The sequence below is a fragment of the Anoplopoma fimbria genome, chromosome 5, assembly GCF_027596085.1.
Source record: "Anoplopoma fimbria isolate UVic2021 breed Golden Eagle Sablefish chromosome 5, Afim_UVic_2022, whole genome shotgun sequence".
In the NCBI taxonomy this organism is placed as follows: Eukaryota; Metazoa; Chordata; class Actinopteri; order Perciformes; family Anoplopomatidae; genus Anoplopoma; species Anoplopoma fimbria.
The window spans coordinates 16,222,050-16,238,332 of NC_072453.1; the positions used below are offsets into that span (position 1 = coordinate 16,222,050).

The following is a 16,283-nucleotide window of genomic DNA, read 5'->3' on the forward strand; positions in this document are numbered from 1 at the left end:
CAATCGGGCGTTCTCTCTTCCAAATAATCCAGCCACGTAACTATCCATTAATGAAATAAAATCGCACACTTAAGGATCCTCCTCACTTTGAGAATATTCACGTACATGAATGGTTTGTAAGGGAGGCAAGGATTTATTTTGCTCCAGGTCCCGTTAAATTGTACATTTCCATCAATGTTAATTCTTTGACAAGTTGTAGCTTTGTCACTTTATTGAATTTCAGTAAATGTGATTTTACCTCCAATAATGATGTCCTTAAACTCAGGCAGCATTTGCCTCACACTCTGGTTAATCTGTGTAACTTTACTGGTCTATGAAACCTCGATCGTTGTCTGTAACAACAGCTGAATGATTAAAGATGCTTCATAAATCCTCCCTGTATGAAAAATGATCAGTTAATCATCAAGTACGTTGACTCACCAAGATCTTTAGACTTCTAGAAATTATTAATTGTGGCACTATTAATTATCTCACACAGCATAGAAGATCAATTTCATTATTGATCCATCTCTGGAGCTTTAAAAGAAAAGACAGTGTTCTTGTGATGTGACTGATTCTTGGCATCTTAGTTAATATTTGTCTCACTGTTATCACATGAACAAGGGCTCCAAAAGATCAGCACCCACAAGACATGTACAAATACATTGTGTCGACATTTTCACTTCCTGTAACGAGAGAGCATGATGTTCAATTCTATTTAGTTTTATTCGGCGCATAAACGTGTCCATAAATATATTATAAGGAAGCTGTCAGGGTCAGATTGATGCTCTAAAGTTAAAGTCCAGGTATAATATGTGCAGTGATTAAGGAAATATGATTCTGAGTTTAGGGATGGGAAACTGTAGAAACAATAAAGGATGGCACTGTGATAAACTTTAACTTTATAGCCTTTTTTCTTTTTATTGTGCTCATTACTATACTGAATAAAAATGTCCCTAACCTGAACACTCCGTTTTCGTTTAAAGAAGCTCCTGTTGAGCCGCTCACCTCCCACTTGCTCTCCTCCAGTCGAGGCCCCAGCTGGATCTTCTCGTGCTCAAAGGAGGTGCAGCGCTCCTCCAGCTGCTCCCTCTCCTTCAGGAGCTGAGCAAAGTCCTCCTGCAGCTTCTTCTTCTCCTGCTGGAGCTGATAAACCTGCAGCCATGAACACAGACGGTGTCAGTACGAGATGACCGTAGCAATTCAAGATCAATGCACTTCTTGGATGTTACTGCAGAGAGAAGAGTGGCTAAATTTCAATCTGGTATTAATTCTTTATGTGATCGATCAACTCTCACATATGGGTTTGGTCTTGCTCTAAAGTCAACATATTTGTGGCAACTTATATTTTTGTTTACAGGGGTTTGAATGCTACACATGCAAAGTAATATTTGTAGTAACCCTGCAGGATCTTCCTCACATTCAGAACACCAATCATTTTACTGGGTTTTTTTGCTAGAAGACTTGAACTTCTTAAAAGGAAAGAGATACATTCTCTGACATTTGGTTTGTGGATCAAAGAATTAATGAACATCTTGACATTTGAGAGAATCAGATACGCTACTTTCACACAACACTGCAGCTGGTTTTAGAAACATAATTACTACAAATACTGACTTTCGCACAACAAACTTGAAGTTCATCAAGCAAACCAAACTACTAAGTTTAAAAAAATGACTTTTGTGTTTTTTTGTTGACAGGACTGATTATCAGTTTGTTCTTTTACGGTATTTGTAGAAAATGGCATCATCACTTGTGTGTAGTGGAACCGGATTGTTTTTTTTTTTGTCGGAGTAGCTGACCTGCAACTGGAGAACCTGCTGTGCACGCTGGGCCTTCTGCGAGGCGACCTGCATCCTGGTGGCACAGCCCTGCCTCAGCTCCTCCAGCTCCAGCTCGAAGCGCTTCTGCTTCTCCTCATAAACCTGCAACAAGCAACAAATCCATTAGGATTTACAGAACAAAAACAAAAAAGGTCCTTTCATTGAAAGAGGAGTTTTTTACAGTGTCAAGTTCTCCATCAGAGCTTGATTTAAATAGAATATAAATGTCTGTACTGTCTACCAACCTGACAAATTGCGGCCTCGTTGTCATCCAGGTTTTCTCTGAGCTGCTGCAGCTCCAGCTCCCTCTCCCTCAGCTTGTCCTCCAGGTCTCTCACCACACCCTCGTAACACTCCACCGGGCCAGGGGAGCGCCCACTAGACCCGCTGTCAGACAGAGGCTGACCTCGGCCACTTATGGACCCGGAGCCCGTACTCTTACTGGAGGACGAGCGCCCGCTGTCTGAGTTGGAGTGTCCGTGTCCGCTGACTGCCGGAGCACTTTTCGTGGGCTCCAGGTGGCCAGCAGAGGCCTCTCCGGATGCCAGACTGTAGCCGCCGCCGCTGCCGTACGGTGGGATGCTGCAGAGGGAGTTGCGTCCGGAGTCGGTCAGCTGGCAGGAGTGGCTGCTGCCGCTGCAGCCGTTACGGGCTCTGCTGTACGAGCTGCTTTTCTCAGAGCAGGAGGGCGACACCTCTGTGTGGGTGGGACTCAGCAGGTTCAGGTTGTTTTGGCTTTCTGATACGTTGGCACAGTGGCGAGGGGAGAGGTACTGCATGGAGGTACGGTTCTTAGGGATGACGGGTTTGAAGGCAGTGGGACGCAGGACTGTGTTCTCCATGTTCTAGAGCAGGAATACAAACATCAGATGAGTTAGATCTGAATTCAAGTGCTAGAAAGTTGATATCATTTCAAAGTAATTTAGTGGAGCTCACTGTTAATGCTGACTCAAAACTAAAATATTGATTTACTCATGGAACACTCCATTATGGTAGACTATTGATACTGTTAGATGAGTCAGAGCGTGTCCTTTTGCCAGTTAAGCATTAGCCCATCCCTCGGAAAAATGCCTAAAATAGCAAACCCAAAAATGAATCCTGAATAGCTCAACCATCAGGCTTATTGGCATATTTCTGGTGTTCTTTGGCAATAACCTAAGAAATATTAATCCATTGTAAGTAAACTGTAACTTGCAATACAGGGAAAAAAAAGAATTTGATCCTCGCCTTGCCTAGTATATCATTTTAATTTTGATAATGATACAACTGAATGAATTTATAAGCATGTACTAATAGGGTTTAAATGTTTTTTGGCCATGTTTACTGTTCACATGTTAAATATTTACTGGGAGTTTTACTAGTAAAATCAAACTCCATCTACTGATTGAAAGCTCCAGAACAGTTACTGAGTGGACTTTGAGGTGGGACTGTTTTTCAAGATAAAGAAATGAACTTTGAGCCTTAACTTTTACATCAACATAAGAAAACTCGATCTGCGGATGAAGATCAAGTCATGTGGTCAATAGCTCCACAATATCTTTGATTGACAGTCAGCATTGCAAATTAATTATGACAGCATTGGGTGTCTGGTTATTGGTCACTGGTTATTATCTTTAAAACGTCTCTCTATAGAACAGACCTAGATACAACAAATGCAGTCTTAAACAACATTCCTGCAATATATTCAACATTCATAAAGTTTCTAATGTTTATTTTTTGAGAGGTGTTAATGAACTGTATATAAAGATCATTTTGAATGGATGATTTACTGTTAAACTGTATTGTTTTATACTGACTTTCTAATATTTGTCCACCCCATTTATATTAATGAAGCACAGCTAAATAACAGAAACTACTAATTTTCTATAATGTAATACAGTTTAAGACCAACACAGCCTCCATCCTACTGCATGTTAATGTAATGTTACTTTATTCAAAGTCTCACCTTCTCAAGTTTTCCGGACACAGGGATGAGTTTTGGAGGAGGTCCCCCCATGTTCCCATTCAGCCCTGATCCTTTAGTCTCATCTGCATCACTTCCTGGACTGGAACGTGTCACATGATTGTCGTTCCAGTCGCCTACATAGTCCTCATTCAGATAGGTATAGTTCACATGCCCGCTCTCCTTGCTGGAAGTGGTGCAGCTCTGATTCTTGAGCGACTGGATGCTCTGGAGTATTAGAGGGTCTATAGGCGACTCGGAGCCCAGGCCAGGGGCGCCTGGCGTGGACCGTCGGACCCTGGCTCCCAGCTCAACCACAGATCGGTGGTCCTGGTAGGGTCCGGGGCGGGTGGCGATGAGGCTACTGACAGAACCCATAGGATCCAGAGTGGAGGTTGGTGCGTGGATGGGGGGTGAAGAGCCGGAGGGGTGTCTCCTGCGGGGTCCTCCACTGTGGCCTTGGTTGTGGGGTTCAGCAGATATGGGCATAGCCTGAACCAGGGCCATGGTGGCAGCTCAGAGGGGTCACTCGCTCTGAGAGAGAAGAACGACAAAGATGATGTTTTAATATGCGTTTAAACAGTTAATCTCAATTATTTTATTTTTTTATCAGATGTCTCCAATTTTTTAGGGTCTCAAGTCACACGTGAAAAGTCCATGCCAAGTCCGGGCGGCAACCTCTGGATCTAAAAAGTGAAGCCAGTGTTGAAGTTCCTTAAACCTGCATTCTCTTTACTGTCCAGCAGGGGGCGACTCCTCTGGTTGTATAGAAGTCTATGAGAAAATGACTCTACTTCTCTCTTGATTTATTCCCTCAGTAAACATTGTAAACATGAGTTTATGGTCTCAATCTCTAGTTTCAAGTCTTCTTCAATACAGCATGATGTTCATTTAGTAAATTATGCTCCATTTAGAGTCAAACAGACCATAAAGCAGGGTATGCTTTAGGGCAGGGCTACCTTGTGATTGACAGGTCGCTACAACATCCTCTCTAAATGACTAAATATTGTAATTTCCTTTCAGTGGTAACAAAAACCCAAGATGGCAGCGGCCAAAATGCCAAACTCAAGGCTTCAAAACAGCAGTCCACAATCCAATAACTGACTACGTCCACTTCTTATACACAGGTTATGGTCAAGTTTTGTAATAGCAAGTCTCAGGTCCTTAAGAACAAGTCAATCTCAAGTCTTAAGTCGTAAATACCAATAGAAAGTCTCACGAAAATTCCAAGTCAAGCAGTGTAGGAGCGTCTGTAATAGCAAGTTTCACCTGAAGTTTTGAAGTTGATTGATAAGGGGTTGTCCCAAGAAGGAAGTAGTTCAAGACAAGTTCAAGTCAAGTCTGATACCAGGTCTCAAGTCTGTCTGGACAAGAACAAGTGTTATGTCTTGTAATAGCAAGTATCTAGTCAGATCTGGTCATTCGAGTCAAGTCTACTCTCAAGTCTCAAGTCATTTCAGATAAGTCAAAGTTAAGAGTCTCAAGTCAAAGAAAACAAAGTCTCAAGTTAAGTCCCAGGTCCGTCCTTAAGGACAGGTCAAGTCACAAGTCTTCAAAAGCTGATAGCTTTGTCATTTGCTATTGTTTCAGGTCTCTAATTGCTCAGCATTAAAATTACTTGGTATTTCAAACATTTCCTGAGTTAATTGTGTTCTTTCAAATAGCCAAAACTAAGACCTGTTGCTACGATATTTAATCACCTCATCCAGGAAACTAAACTCTGGTTGAAATGGCATGTTATTTCCTCCCACATACTAATAAGGTCAAATTCTAGCTGTTCAATCGGCTCACCAGGGTGCATTCAAGGAATTCTTTCCACTAACAAATACAACAAGAGACAAAAAAAAGAGATGATATACAGCAGTAATACAAATCACCCACAAGCCCCACGGCGGCCCACACACAGAGAACCAGGACGGTCCATTCATGAAGCTCATTCAAGCAGCACTAACAGGACTCGAGGCTTCTGAGGCTTGTGAGGCAGCAGAAGAAAAGGGTCTCCTTTCATTTGAGATGTAAAATGGCTCCTAACATGCTGGCATTTCCCCGGACGGCAACAAAGGACGCTGTCTCCACACATCTTATCAGCCTTATGAAAAACTAGAAAAGGTTCATAATTGTGGATAATAGAAACGCAGAAAAGAGGAGACAGGTTGAACTTGCTGTGGGAGGTTAAAGTTTCTGAGTAAATCAAACAAAACAACGTAGGAGGCAAAAAAAAACAAAAGCACTTACTGTTTCCCTCCCTCTCTCTCACGGAGCTGCTGGTAAATATTGACACTGCTAACAGGCGCATACCGACTAAAATGTCAACAACGTGTCCCGTGGATGGTTGAACAGTTGAGGGTTGTGTGTGGGGAACAATGGCCGACAGGATGCGTGATGATGAGGTCATGGTGCACATGGACAACACACTTGACAACAGAGAAACTCGTGGCTTTAAAAAACATCACGGTGAGTCACAGAATATGAGGATATCCGACAGACGGGTGCGTCCTGTCCTCGAGTTTCAGGACTCGTCCAGCAAGTCCTACGAGGTATGACTTAAGGTATGAGGTATGAGAAGACTGCAGCTCAACGACCTGGACTTCCTCTTGTTTCGCCTACTTGGTAACCTTCATCACCTGGGAGGGAAACACAGTCTTTGTTTGCTAGTGAGGTGAAAGAACGACTGACTGATATTTCTAGTCTCCACCTGCCGGGACGGGTCCATGCCAAGTCACTTTGCAACCTGCCAAGTTTACAGCGCGCCCGCTGCGATTTAACTGTGATTACCACACGTTAATTGGCTCACTCAGTGTCGGGCTGATCCCTACTTATACTCATAATAACCGACTGGGACAAATCTGGTGCTGCAATATGTTGTTATATGTAAACACTGTGAAACTGCAACAAAAAATATGATTCTACTATCGTAAATACTGCACCAGCTTCTGATTATACTTTACTTTGATTGTGGTAGTTTTAAGGCATTCTTTCTGTCATATAGGTGAACTATAACAAGAAAAGCATTCAGCACAACACTGATGAATAACTATAATTATTATCTGAAAGGCAGCAGAAAATGATCCAAAATACATTTGCTCACTCCCTTATAAGAAAATGAGACTATAAAAAGCTCTGTCCATTGATTCGTTTTGGTCATTAAATTAATAAAATGGAGTTTAAAATGTATCAGTGTGTTTAAAGGTTAATTCTACAGAGTCGATATGAAGGAAACGGTGAGATAACGGCAGCAGGAGCAACATGTGGTGTTTTGGGGGCAGAATTAACGGACCTACTGAGCAGAGCCTGTAGGATTAATCTTAAGTGATTTCACTATGCACTGAGGAAAAGCTACTTAGTCCATGACAATATTTATTACAAATAATCCTTTCTGAATAGCTTGAAATCAGACAAATTATAGCACTGTGCTAACGTCCAGGGTTTGTTACAAACTGCTGCCTTCAGAGAAACATTAATCAAAGGTGGAACAAAACTCTGCAGGTGAAAAGCTCCTTTGTGCTGGTTCAATCTGAGTTCACCTGGTGTTTAGTAGGAAGACTAGACCAAAGATAATCCTTTTCAGACATGGAATATGCAGAGAGGGAGAGAAGCTGCATCACTGATGATCAACTTCAAAATAAAAATAAAACTCATTCATTAATGACGGTCCTGAGGACTTCTCACTGATACATTTGCGTAAATTTCAAATGAAACGTTATCCTCTATAGTTTAATCACTATTTGTTCAAATGCTGCCTGTAGTGTATTTATTCATCATGCAGTTGGCATGAATTAAACATTTTCAAAATAGTCAGATTACAGCAGTTGTAACAATATCTTTGTTTGTCCCGTTCACACCGCAAAAGGGACATTTCAGTGATAATTCAACTTAAAATTGTCTCTTTCTCAGTGTTTTTTATAGTTTATTCAAAATACTTCTTCTTTCTTTGTGCATAAGAGCTAAAGATTGAGATGTTAAATGTATTTTAGTGATCTTAGAGAGCGAAATAATGCACATATATATATATATACATATATATATATATATATCTTTATCTGTGTGTGTTTCGACTTGTGCTGCTACAGCATTTAAGTGACATCATGGATGCTTATTGACACATGAGACCAACATGTTTAACTGCCATCGGATTAACGTAAAGGGCTGCATGTCTTGAAGGGGCTATGTAGTCAAATTCGTAGCTCTCTGGCAACAAACTGTAAGACACGTGGTTAACATCCATCAATAATTACAACGTGCCACCAGAACATACACAAACTTCAAGGAAAAACTAACAAAGATACGTTAGTTTAAGTAAATTGCATCTCCTCTACGGTGTCCTAAGGCTTCTAGCTGCTTCCCTCAGATCAGTATTTCTCTCTAACTCTCTCCAGATAAAGTGAATAAGCTCTAATCCCCTCCGGACTCGAGACGACTGGAACTATGCATTGGACTCCACCAAGGAAAGCTACCAGAGGGGGTCTCAAACTGGTTTTAAAAGCCCCCGTCATGATCATGCGGTCCTGGTCTCGCTTGTGTTGCCGTGGTGACCGTGGGGCCTCAAACATTAGAAAGGGGGAGTAGGGGTCAGAGGGCTGACAGGGAGGCCAGCAGCACCTCCTTAGCATCTTAAAGCCTTCAGTCGTTCTATGGCTTCCATACGCTCCCATTTGACTCTAATAGAAGATAAATGCAAATTAACAACTAATGACTGGTGGATGAATCCATGACAACCATAAGGGGGGTGTAAATATACTACAGCATGGCTACAAATAAGTATTATCGTTATGGAGTAATCTGAGGAGTATTTATATGATTATTTGCCTAATTGTTTGATAATTTTCCCTGTTTTCTGACTCTTTTTTTTAACCAAAAGGTTATCAGATTGCTTCTTTTGACAAAATAATAGTCCAAAACCCAAATGATATTCAATTTACAGTCATAAATGATGAAGAAAAGTTCACGTTTTAGTAGTTGGAACCAGTACAGGTTTGTCATTTTCTCTTGATAAATGACGTGATGTTTTATGTTCCTTGTGTTTTATTTTACATATTTATTCATTTCTTTTTTTAGGTTATGTGAAGCTTCATATCAAAAAGAGGGGCAAGAAGCGAGACGAAAACTTTTCTCTTTTGTAAATGTTTAACGAATAATCAAACTTATCATTTCAACATTAACGTACTGCAATAACAAAACCTTTTCATCTCATATTTGCAGCAAAAACAACACTGTAAAGCATGTCAATTATATTTTTAATCACCCCCCATGATGTCTAGAGTGTCAGCTGACTGCGAGCAGACTGTTTTTGTCTGGAAAAAGCCCCTTGAAGGTTTTAAGGCCACTCAGTCGTGCAGCAGACAGACGGACTCCGTCGCTCCTCCAGCAGGAGGAATGTGCCGACACACCGACTAATGAGACTAAACATGGACAGAATTAGTGAGTACTGGTCCGTGTGAGGACCGGCCGACTACACAGCCACCGTTTTTAGTTTGTTTTTTTATGTCTCATCATGCACAGTGCCACACGGCTTGGGAGAAGAGCTTTAAAGTAATATTTCTCCTGCGTCATGCGTTTTGCTCTGCAGCGTCTCTGGGGATCTGCTGTCAAACCAAAGCTTCAGAGTTTTATCCCCAAATCCTTCAGCAACGACACTTTTATAGAATTACTCAAAAAGAGAGAATCTGCAACGGGTGCAGTTTTATTTTATTTTTTAAAGTGATCGCTCTGCACAGAACAGTTGTAAAAAAAACTGTTATAACTAAAAGCCGACACACATTACAACATGCAAACTAGAGTTCTTTGTTTGAATTAGTTTTTTATTCTTTATAGTTTGTGGTAATTTGGTTTAACACAAATTTATTTAGGAATATGCATCTTATATTGTGACACACAGACCCCCATGCAAGACTGGAAGACCCTCAACATTTAAGTTATTTTCGTGCTTTATTACCAAATAAGTTTGCTTTTGATGAATGAACATAAACCCACTGATAGACAATGAATATGGGGCTTCATATGGGCCCTTATAACTGCATATATTTTAATGATACTTACATTTTATAGAATCAGGGCCTAGTAAAAAGTCTATTTAAGTTCATATTTCAACTATTAAGCAACAAAAAGTTGTAAATGACGTGATATTTAAAAAACTAATTGGCCTTATTTAGAACTATAACTCAAAGTGTGGCCAGTTATTTGCTAGTATAAGAATAACAACCTGAATGTTTTGTAAGTTGCTCTCTTTGCAAACAAAAAAAGAGAGGATATCAAAGTTTGGGACGAGAGATTTATTAGGAATAAAAGCTTATCCTGATATTCCTACAACCCGTCCAAAAGTGCACCTTTACTTTTTACAAGTCTTATTTCTGTGGTGAAATGAGAGCCGTAACATAAATCCATTCAGCTGGGATCAATATTCTGAGAATTCAGTCTACAAGATGTGACCGACAAACTTGACAGCCAGGTCTCTCCACTCACAGAGGTGTATTTCATCACACATACAGCAGTACGTCCACATAAATAACGGTGACATTCATTGGCATGCAGGGCGACTTTTCTTCAGCAATCAGAGAGGCCAAACAGTGTGAAAGCCTTTTTACAAAGATACAGTATAAACACGGTTTACTGGCCCTGCCCTGAGAGACTGCAACGTCACACAAACCCGCTTTGACACAAACTGAAAGGAGCTCTGCACTAAATCCTTCTTTGTTCGCACCACGCCATAAACACACATCCACACATCCACCGCCTCAGAGGTGTGAGAGGCCAAAAATATATATGTTCTCCACAGCAGGTGAAGAAAAAGAGAAACTCTCTGTTATAATGCTGGCCCTCATCATCACTGAGAGAAAGGAGTAAAGAGAGAGAAAGGAAGGAGAGGGTGTCTCAGTTTTCAGCATGAAGAAACAAATAAATGAGTCTGGAGATCCCCTCCTCCACTCTCCATCTCCCTCTGCACAAACATCTCAGTCCCCTTATTCTCCCCCCTCTCTCACTCTCTCTCTCTCTTTCTCTCTCTCTCTCTGGAAACTGGAACATGAGAGGAAAAGTGTAACAAAGCTATTTTAGTTTTGTAGACAACCTACCTTTCCACAGACAGACACCCTGCAGACACTACGGTCACACGGCCAGAGGTTAACTAGAGCTGGATTAGTTTTTGAATGTTTACGAAACACCTTTTTGATGAACAGATATTTAATTAACAATCCTTACATTAGTATAGACAAACTGATTAATCTTCTTTTTGTTTCAGCACTAAATATGTGCAGAGAATAAATACATGTTGTGGAATATTTTGTGTTTTTGTAACTTTTCTTGGACAGGATTTAAAATCTCAATGACTTCCCTGGTAAATAAAAGTTTATAAAAACTTTTTAATAACAAAAGTGCATGGAATATGATAAACTATAAGTATCCCTTTTTGACTATTAAAAGTGTTAGCCCATGTACAAAGAAAACAGTTCATTAAAACAGGCATTTCACATGAGGACCTACTGGTTGGTTTGATTGGTGCGCTGAAAACTGTCCATGAAAGAGAGCAAGGCCACCCATCACACACACACACACACACACACACACACACACACACACACACACACACACACACACACACACACACACACACACACACACACACACACACACACACACACACACACACACACACACACACCTCAGTTTGTCACTGTTTTTGTTTTAATGAGCAATAAAAAACAAGTTAAAGTTAACTGCAACTTGTCAGTGTTCTGCATCCAACAATTATTTTCATTATCAATTAATCTGCTGATTATTTTCTCTGATAATTGAAATCACACTATTATAGACTAAAGTGTTTAGTCTATAAAATATACAAAAATAAAGAAATTCACAAAAAAAATAAAGTTTTTTTTAATATCTTATTTATGTTGACAAGAAATTGAGATTTGTGTCCAAAAAAATTGAGATTTGTGTCCAAAAAATTGAGATTTTTGTCCATGAAGTGATTAATCAATTATACAAAAATAACTGCACTTTAAATATCTGCCAATGAGCTCATCAATTAATCGTTTGCAACTGTGATTGTTAACTTATTGATCTTTATGAAACGAACATTCTGACTGTCAAACAGAGCATGAACAGCTTTCACCAAACATTCCTGTCACCTTGTTTGCCACAGTAATAAAGTCAGCTTCCTCTTTTCTCCAACGTTCCTCCTCTCAGAGCTTCTTACCCCAGTTTGCTCCCTTCATTCTGCTCTGGTGTCTGACCGGCTGCTTCTGATCTTCCAGCCTCAGAGTCTCCCAGTCGGCTCAAACATGCACTCTGTTCCTGCTCTCCTGGATGTTTGGCTCCGTTTCTGACTAGCCCTCTGGAGGAAAACTCCTCTAACCCCCCGGCTCATTCTTAAGCCAAATGCTGCCGATGTGAATGGGAGCACAGTCCCCTCCCCTTCCTCTCGCTCCCACCTCCTCCTCCTCAGATACACCTCCTCTACCATTTCCTTTGACCGAGGAAACTACACTCTGCAAAGTCCTCGGCTGCTTTTGTCAGGCAGTAAAAAGAAAAGAAAAGGGGGAAAGAAACGGGAAGCCGGGGAAAGAGGAGCTGTCAGTTAAAGACCCTTCTTACTTTGCCTGCTTATAAAAAGGAGAAAGGAAGGGAGAGTCAAAAGAAAACGGAACTGCGTGAGGTTATAATCTCACTTTAAAAAGGCTGCGTTTGCCACAGAAACGCTTCAGCCTTTTCATCTGTCAAATTTGAGTCTTCATATAAGTGAATTAAAGACAAAAACTAAAGATGTGAGTGAAACGAGGGATGGATAAAAGCTGTGAGGTTTAAGAGAAGAAGAAGTGAAACTGATGGGAGCTAGACTAAAGTTTAAGGATGCAAACGTTATCAAATCTTCATCGAACACTGCAGTCCTGCTCCTCATCCGTCAATCTGATCTAAAATGACAGGCAGGAACGGAAAGCTCAGTTAATTACAGAGCAAATTCTTAATTAAAGAAGCCTTCCCTCTTAAATTAAAGAGGTAAACCTGTCAAACATCATTCAGCACTTCATGTTCTGCAAAAGCAGAGAAAACAGAGGACACGTGTGCATACAGTACTACAGTCTTCAAAACACATTTTGGCAAAGCACATGATGGTGACGAGGAGTACATGGCTGTCTCAACTCTACATTGTCTGCTAAGGGAAGAGAAAATATGAAAGAAACCTTTTATACAATAGTTAAAAGGTAGAATGAGAATCCAGTCCTGGTTTGGAGAAATCCCTGTGGTTGCTGGTGGTAACAGGAAGTGCATTTTAATAATTCATGTCCCAGAGTGCAGTACGAAATTACATGTGTCAATCATCTACAGCAAAAGGCCTTAGGCTGCATTCAGACCAAATCAACAGTTGTGGCCAAAAAGCCAGTCCTCCCATATATTTGAATGTGGGTAATGCGTTTAAGCGGCAAAAAACTGCAGCAAAAAGTTTGAAACCGAATAAACTTTTAGAGAAACCCAACCCGACATCACACAGCGGTGTCCAAATCATGTAATCAGTGATCCAGAGCTGTACAACCCAGACACGAAGGAACGAAGACGCTAATCGTCGTGGCGCCGCTTGCCATTAAATGGTCCGTTAATAAGTGACACTCCCACAGTGACGCAGTCCTGCACTAATCGCTGCAATGCCTGACTTGGTGTGAATGCAGCCGTAAGCAGTCAGAAGTGCAAAAGAAGAAGAAGAACTTGTGTATCTGTTCAAAGCACATCCAAATCCTCGACTTGGACGCTTCAATTAATTGTTTTAAAGCGAGAATATGAAACTCTAGATGGAAACAATACGATGAAAAGCACTAAAATGATGAAAAGCACTAAAATGTCACGTGCAACCTGTTTCACATAGCATGAAGTCATTTGATCTACTGTTTACATGAAAATATTGATTAGCGTAGCTTAAAGGATTCCTACGTTTTGACTTGAAATGGATAAATGTAAGATTTGCATGTGTTTCCTGCTAGCTATAATCAACATGTGATATCCATGTGTTCATTTGTGCCCTGGTTAAACCTTGAATCTGAATCATCTTTGATAGGATATTTAGGGTCTGTAACATCCTGTGAAAACCAGTGGATCAGCTTCCAAAATAGCACTTTCTCGTGACAGCGGCGGCACTCAGCCTCTGCCTTGACCTGTAATCCGCCATCTGGCCAAAATGATTTGAAAGAAAAAAAGAGAAACAACAGGATGAGATGTTGCAGTCGGAGCTCTGCTCGGCTCCAAGATGCAAAGAGGGGTAAAGTAGGGTACCAGAAGTAGGCTATGTCCTGGAACACACACACACACACACACACACACACACACACACACACACACACACACACACACACACACACACACACACACACACACACACACACACACACACACACACACACACACACACACACACACACACACACACACACACACTCGCACTCTCTCCCCATGCTCCTATAACTGGGTCACACTGGTTGGCACAAAGTTTCTCCTTAAAGCAGTGAGACGTAGGAGAGGTAGTTCAAGGTCATTCTCTGTCTGGTCTCAATGGGAGGTCTGGAGAAGAGTGAAGTTCCCGACCCGCTGCAGCCGAAACAACAGAATCCACTCTCAGTCGAGAGTCCGAGATTGGACGACAAACACCATCAATCAGCCGCCTCGAAGGCCACCAGCGCCGGGACAAAAAGAGGAAGGCTGCAAATCAATTCTGTGAATGCCGCCATTAACACTGCCTCTTTATAGGCTAGTGGGGAGGGGGGCTCTAACATGACTCAGCCAGCTTTTAAAGGGGGGGTTGATTTACAGGCTGAAACAGCAAAGCAAAATGACAAAGCTGTGGCTTTTCTTCCCTGTCTGAGGGACAGCGAAGGAAATAAAAACATGGGGGGGAATTAAAGTTAAATTCCAGTTACGACACATGATTCCAGTGTGGTTTTGTTGGGTACATCAGCCTGGTGGTTTATGGTTTATCCCCATAAGTCAAATAAAGTGTATTTTTATAAGTTTATCCAATAGAAACACACAAAACATTTGGGAATGCCAATATAGTATAAACACTTAAAATTGGCTCCTCAGAGGCCACAATTCTACTTTATCTGTATCTATGGCGGATGCCCAGCAGGTGGTCATCCATCATAGGCCCCCGTCAGCCTGCTTCCCTCTATATTTTCTTAACAACGCCTCACGTCTGGGACCAGAAACCGACAGAAAAGCTAGGCCATCCGTCAACGTCTGTGCTGCCTCTGTGTTGGGACATCGCTCCCTCCGGACACTGCAGCTAAAACTGAACATGAACCAGCCGGACCTTTGGACCGTTTACTTCCAAAATAAATCTGTTTTAATGGCACAAAGCAATCCAGGAACACCTCCGAAATAAAACCAGTGCAAAGGTTTAGCTTATGAGTTTCAGACACAAATAAAAAATAACAGAGAGAGAGAGCTTTTGGAGATTGAAATAGCTTCTCCTACTAAGTCCCGTCGTAAATCCACAGAAATGAGATGGCCGTATTGAGTTGGCAGGGACCCGATTTAGCCATACTCTGATTTACTGTATAATGTACCAAAGAGATTAGGGTTACGCCTCCAGCTCTGGAATTACAACAAAACCCCTATCCATGATTAAGATCTGTCCCTAACTCCCACACAGCAGGAACGTGTTAAGGTCCACACACAGCGGGGATGCACATTGCTATGTGTGTGTGTGTGTGTGTGTGTGTGTGTGTGTGTGTGTGTGTGTGTGTGTGTGTGTGTGTGTGTGTGTGTGTGTGTGTGTGTGTGCGGCAAGCTCCAGCCAATTCTTAACGTCAATAAAAGTCTCACACTGAAGTGCCCGGTTTCAGATGTTGGAGAAGCAATACGCATTAAAGCAGCAACTTTTCTGCAGTAACCTGAGACAGCTTGCATGAAAACAAACAACCAAAAAGTTCAGAGTTTGGTTTCCTTCTGATTTAAACCACATTTTGTCCAAATAAGGCTCCACTTACCTGTTAAAGACACCCTATCGTTAGCTTCTGGAGGCCTTAGAAAAGCATGGCAGACAGGTCGGTGGAGCATCCCAGGGGACTCACAGTGGTTAGCAGAGCTTCTTTCTTTCTCAGTCTAACTCTTCTCCAAAACTGAGGGCATAAAAAACAAAACAATGCATGTTGTTGAATCGGCTGAAGAGAAGCAGTGAGACTTCTACTGCTGTGGAGAGTTTGAAAACCTGATCTGTGACAACAGTGTGTTTATAGAAGTCAGCGGTAATGAGGAAAATCTGAGTCATGATGGCAAAAAGGCTTCACATGGAGGAGAGTCGAGGGGATTTTCCATGTCAATAAGAGCGAAGACGAAAAATTTGAACCATGTTCACTTAACAAGTATCCCCCTCGAGTAAAATAAAAATATTATAGTTTCATCATCACAGTCTATCATCATATGAGGATTTAACTTATGACGAATAAAGTTTCCAAATGGAGAAATACCTTTAAAAGATATAAAATAAGAAAAAAATGCGGATCAAATTCTGCCTTTACATCCAAAAAGACAAAAGAAGGTAAGAATCCCACTGCTGC

The 16,283-nt window shown here is 41.2% G+C and overlaps 1 protein-coding gene across 3 annotated transcripts in view; it reads right to left on the reverse strand.

The window, feature by feature from the left end:
- Positions 1-16,283, reverse strand: part of LOC129091400 (leucine zipper putative tumor suppressor 2 homolog) — a 31,413-nt gene that overhangs the window by 3,376 nt on the left and 11,754 nt on the right. The window contains exons 2-6 of one of the 3 annotated variants that reach the window (XM_054598999.1): positions 15,714-15,845; positions 3,748-4,278; positions 2,048-2,647; positions 1,782-1,904; positions 988-1,134 (exon numbers count right to left, since the gene is read on the reverse strand). In XM_054598999.1, coding sequence (XP_054454974.1) covers positions 988-1,134; positions 1,782-1,904; positions 2,048-2,647; positions 3,748-4,251 — 1,374 coding nt within the window. In that variant the 5' untranslated portion in view covers positions 4,252-4,278; positions 15,714-15,845. Of the gene's footprint in view, positions 1-987; positions 1,135-1,781; positions 1,905-2,047; positions 2,648-3,747; positions 4,279-5,979; positions 6,520-11,935; positions 12,002-15,713; positions 15,846-16,283 lie in introns of those variants that run through there. The other 2 variants (XM_054599001.1, XM_054599000.1) reach the window with 2 other exon arrangements.